Source organism: Entamoeba invadens (genome assembly GCF_000330505.1).
Source record: "Entamoeba invadens IP1 unplaced genomic scaffold scaff_1105074724775, whole genome shotgun sequence".
In the NCBI taxonomy this organism is placed as follows: Eukaryota; Evosea; order Mastigamoebida; family Endamoebidae; genus Entamoeba; species Entamoeba invadens.
Window position 1 is genome coordinate 72,617 of NW_004443536.1, and position 5,008 is coordinate 77,624.

The following is a 5,008-nucleotide window of genomic DNA, read 5'->3' on the forward strand; positions in this document are numbered from 1 at the left end:
AGGCATTGTGGCTGCAGTGCTCTGAAAGGACAGAACTCTGAATTAAAAGAGACACATCAAGACCATTCGATGTCAAAACCAGAGGAAAATCCGCAAAAACTGCAGCACTCGTCACATCGATGAGCTTGGCAATGAGAGTAAGCATTTCACATTTCAGTGTCGATAAAAATGAGGCGAAACACAGACGCGAGAGGCGAACGAAAAGAGAAACATCAGTCAGTTCGTGTAGATTGTGTGACGCGACAAAGTCAAAGCAGTCAGCACAAAGTGTTTGGAGTCGTGTTGAGTCGATGTGGCGGCACAACCCAGCACACAAAGTGTTAACAACGTCTATGTTCTCCTGTGAAACGCATTCAAGACAATTGCGCACGAAAACAACGTACAACATAAAAACATTCTCAGACTCCACGCCGAGCCCAATTGTTTTTTCAACAAGTTGGAGAAGTCTGGGACTGCATGCAGTTTTGAAGTACTCAACAAATTCGTCTCTCACCATCACATCCTCCTCCCGCGAAAAGCACTGGAACAATCTCAACTCATCGATGCTGTCAATTTCTTTTGGAAGTTGTGATATTTTACGACACCGCAGTGTCGGAATTGTCTCTGTGCTCAGAATGTCTGCAACAGCTTTCTTCATCAATCAATACTTGATGATCACTTTTCTATTCCACTTTCTTTTTTTTTGTTTTATGTACTTTTTTGATATTTTAATTTATTTTCATTTTGTTTTTTTAACCAAATATTATTATAAAATATAGTTTTGTTTGTTATAATCAATTATTTATAAAAAAATATTTCAGTTTTAATTTAAAACATATATGCGATAAAAAAAATCATAATAAAATTTTAAATGTTTTATCGCGATATTTGATTTTTTGTCGAATTGGTAACTTTTTTTGAGTTTTTAACAATTTATAAAAATAAAAACAATAATTAATAACAATTTTTAATTAAATTCATAGTAACATAAATATTTTTTCAGGAAATTGAAAATTTGTGTATATTCATGAAAACAAGAAAGTAAATTACAAAGTGAATGTAAGTGTTTTACATACCCAGGAGCCTTGCCATAACAACATCTCCTTTGTGGATTGTTGTTCTTTCATTTATTTTTAAAGTTCTTAACACAAGTTCTTCGTTGATTTTCCTTCCGATTTCAACAAGTTTATCTTTTGTAAATATTCCGAAACTGGTGACTATCGTGTTAATGTAATAAACAACACATGCTTTATTTTTGCCACACGTCTGTGTTGAAATTGAAATAACACCAAATTCGTTAAGCAGGTCACTAAGAAAAACAACGGTTGTTGGAATGCGATATTTTTTAATTCTTCTATCGGCAGTTTTTTCGTCAATCCCATTTTGTATGTCAAAAATTTTTCGTTCTTTCAATCGCCTTTCAATGAATAGTTCGACATCAATGTAATCATCTTTTTGAAATTTAATTGTTTCCACGGGTATAAAAGGCAACGAAACTAGTGATTTTCCAAATGGTTTATGAACTGTAACATCTGCAAATTGTGATAAAAGTGCGATAATTACTGACTCGTTTGCCACATGACCATCTCTGATTTTTTTATAACTGTACTTTACTTTCGGAGGAGAAAGCTCCCTTCCTTTCATTTAAAATTATTTTTCAGTTACATTTTATGTAAACTGATAACACATTTACAACTTTATGATAAAATTATGTGAAACAGTCAAAATTTAACATTCAAATTGTGTCTTCTTTTTTGTTCGTATTGAAGATACTCTCGAACAACTCATTTGAAAATCACTGAGCAATTCGGTGAGTTTGTTCCTCGACAATTTGTGTTTTGACAATAGTGGAGGGTATCGCCTTGTATTTCATTGTAATATAAAAGCCTTTAAAAGGGCAAAAAAATGGGTATAATTTGATGAAGATGTATTTTTCTTTCGAGAATTGAAAAAGGGAGAATTGCTTTTACTTAACTAGAAATACTTTTTGTTTTTTTGTTGTTATAATTTGAAAATAATCCCTGTTTTTTCCAATTATTTGTTATGTAAAAATTGTTTAATACTTTTTAGTAAATTATTAATATTTTTTTTTGTAATTTTTAATTTTCTTTCTTTTTTTCTTTTTTTGTGGCAAATAAGTTTCGCCACATTTACAATGCCTTGTATTAGATAATTTGGTTAATTAATTATATTTTTACCACTTTTTAAACGTAATTTTTTATTAATTTTATAAAATGGTATTTCATTTTCGCTGTTTTCAAAGTAATTCAAAAATGCCGCAAAGAAACATAGTTATATCCTGTCAAAAAGTTGCAAACGAAGCTTCTTTGATGAGGACAGTTAAAAAGCCAAAATTTAAAATGGGTTTATTTTTGATTGGAAAGGATGTTGCGATAATAACAAAACGGGAAATCGACCAATTATTTTTTATGTTGGTTAACATAAGTTAAAAATGTTGTTAAATTATTTTTATTGGATGATATTTTTTTGATATTTTGGTTTTTATTTTCAAAATCGAAAATACCACCTTTTTCTTAAATAAGGCGGAATGTTTTTGCAAAAATATATTTTTAATTTTTCTATCCCTTTTCCTGAGGTTTTCAATACAACGCCACAAGCTACATTTGGTTTTCTTATTCAAATTTTGGCAGTTCAAAAAAAGGAAAATAAATATTATAAAAAAATGATCATATATAGTTGTAAAAAAATGCATTCTTATAATTTTTCTTAAAAGAAAAAGGCAAAATATATTTATTTGTATTCCTTCAAAAGTCTTCCAACAAACAAGAAACCGGCTGTTAACCTCCAAAACTGTATTTAGTATTAGAGTTGAATCTACATATATAAATGTTTAAAATTGGTTATTATAAATAATAATTTTGAAAAAAAGTGAATCAAATTTTTTTGTATGGATAGATTTTTTTTAATTTTATAACATTGATATTGGACATAAACTTTTCAGAGGCAGTTTTGTTGTTTAATTACAAAACAACAAACAATAAAACGCCTTGATATTTTGTAAATAATAATTGGTTGTCAAAGTATATGACAATTGCATTTTCATAATCAATAAACGATCATTTTAATCCTAATTACAATAATATCATGAAATTATTAATTTTAGTATAATGATTGATTATTTATATCAAAAACATTATTGTTAAATTTTTCATTTTAAATTACTATTTTATATTATTAATTAAATAAATTCAAATATATTCTATTATATGTATAATAATATTTTATAAAAATCTTATTATATTATTTATATAAAACAAATTAATAATTTAACTATAAAAATATATACACAAATATTTTTATTAAAAAATAATAAACTTCAAACTAAAAATACATCTTCTACATAAATTTAATATAATAATATATGATTATTATTAACTATAATTAAAACCTCAAAAGATATTATATTAAAAACAAATAGTAGTTCAAATTATAAATGGATCGGTTGAAGGAGTGGAGTTGTTGTAACTCATTTAACACAATTTACGACTCTCGTAAGGACGATTACTCCAACGAGTCTGTCCAACATGTTTTATATGGCAAACATAACATCTTTGTTTTAATTGAAACACCTGAAAACGACATATTTGGTGTATTTCACAAGACAGTCACAACACAAAAAAGAGCTGAGGGATTTTCCCCGATGAATGGTTGGGTTTGGGACTATGACCCTGAAATGTATATCTTTGTTTTGAAAAATCACACAGCGCCAGAAGCAGAGCCAAAACGTTTTGAACGCATCGGGTTTAGTGAGGCTTCTTTAGGCATTTATCTCCAAGAAAACCATTTTGAGATGGTGTATTTCATATCTGATGTTTTGTCGTTGTTAGACCCTCTTTATAAGAACAAAAGTTTCATAGCAAATGGTATTTCTAAACAGTTTAAAATGGAAGGAGATGAATTGATTGGGAGGCATGGACTTTCAGGTGGGTTTTCGATATCTCGGATGTTGATCGTTGAAGGTATTTAAATAACAGTTTTATTTTTACTATAAATAGAATTCAATATAAAAACAACGAATAACTCAGTTCAATTGTCTATTATAATTTCTTTTAATAACAAGTCTTTGAAAGCTGTGGATTTTAATATACCCGTATGTTCATAGTCCCCTAAATCATACTCCTTTGAGGCCTGCATTTGTCTGCAAAAGTTGAGTGATTGAAGTGGGACAATGCCATCACCCGGACCATAAGTGATTATAGGATCCTTTTTCAAATTTGAAGTGTAATTGTAAAATACTTCAGTCTTCTTTTTTGAACCATAAATACACGTCCAGTAGACTTCTCCTGGCATTTTAGTTGGTTCTTCTTTTTCTATTATTTCTTTTTGATAAACATATGTACCATATTCTTTCAACTCTTCAACTTTGTTTAATACTTCTATCATATCTGTTGGCTTGTAGAGACTGTTATTGTAAAACACAACAGAATCTAACCAATTTTTGTTTGGGGTCAACTTGAATACACTGAGCATTGCCCTTTCTATTGATCCAAGGTATTTCTCCGGAAATTGAACAACCTCTGAAAGACCAGTTATTAAAGCCCTTAAAGCTAGTGGTGCTCCTGTTAATGGAGCACTTACAGTTATTACCTTCCCGATATATTTCTTACAAAATTCATCGCCAAAATACTTCATTAAATTGAATATCATATTACCTCCAAAACTGTGAGTAATAATAATTACTTTCTTTTGGCTACTGTTATAAGATTTCAAAATGGCGTCTCGTGACATTTCAGCAAAGTTGTTGACTTGTAATTCACCTTTTCGAAAATCGTACCCAAGTCCAAAGATGTCTTTGTTTTCTTCGTATCCAACAGTTTTCAACTGTTGGATTACATCATAAAAGTACTTCATTTTGTCATAAAGGAATGTATGATTCTTACATGCAATAGAAGAAACTCCATCTGTAGTTGGAAAGTCTTTATAGTAGATTGTACAATTCCCAATATTTTCGAGTGTTTTCGTTTCGTTGTTCCATACCAATGAAAGTAAGCTTTGAACATGGTATTCT

General features: G+C 29.4%; 4 protein-coding genes across 4 annotated transcripts; 1 reads left to right on the forward strand and 3 right to left on the reverse strand.

Annotated features, from left to right (window-relative positions):
* Window positions 1-637, reverse strand: EIN_397340 (hypothetical protein; the record flags this gene model as incomplete). Its single annotated transcript, XM_004258577.1, has 1 exon — window positions 1-637. A coding segment is annotated over one exon (637 nt), but the record flags the coding sequence as incomplete, so codon positions are not given.
* A 410-nt stretch (window positions 638-1,047) lies between these two features.
* EIN_397350 (hypothetical protein) lies at window positions 1,048-1,623 on the reverse strand (the record flags this gene model as incomplete). Its single annotated transcript, XM_004258578.1, has 1 exon — window positions 1,048-1,623. The coding sequence occupies one exon, from the start codon at window positions 1,621-1,623 to the stop codon at window positions 1,048-1,050; it is 576 nt and encodes a 191-aa protein (XP_004258626.1).
* Window positions 1,624-3,433: 1,810 nt separating this feature from the next.
* Window positions 3,434-3,967, forward strand: EIN_397360 (hypothetical protein; the record flags this gene model as incomplete). Its single annotated transcript, XM_004258579.1, has 1 exon — window positions 3,434-3,967. One exon carries the CDS (start codon window positions 3,434-3,436, stop codon window positions 3,965-3,967), a length of 534 nt encoding a protein of 177 aa, XP_004258627.1.
* A 59-nt stretch (window positions 3,968-4,026) lies between these two features.
* EIN_397370 (1-O-acylceramide synthase precursor, putative) lies at window positions 4,027-4,851 on the reverse strand (the record flags this gene model as incomplete). The annotated part of the gene is made up of 1 exon (XM_004258580.1): window positions 4,027-4,851. One exon carries the CDS (start codon window positions 4,849-4,851, stop codon window positions 4,027-4,029), a length of 825 nt encoding a protein of 274 aa, XP_004258628.1.
* Window positions 4,852-5,008: the final 157 nt, after the last annotated feature.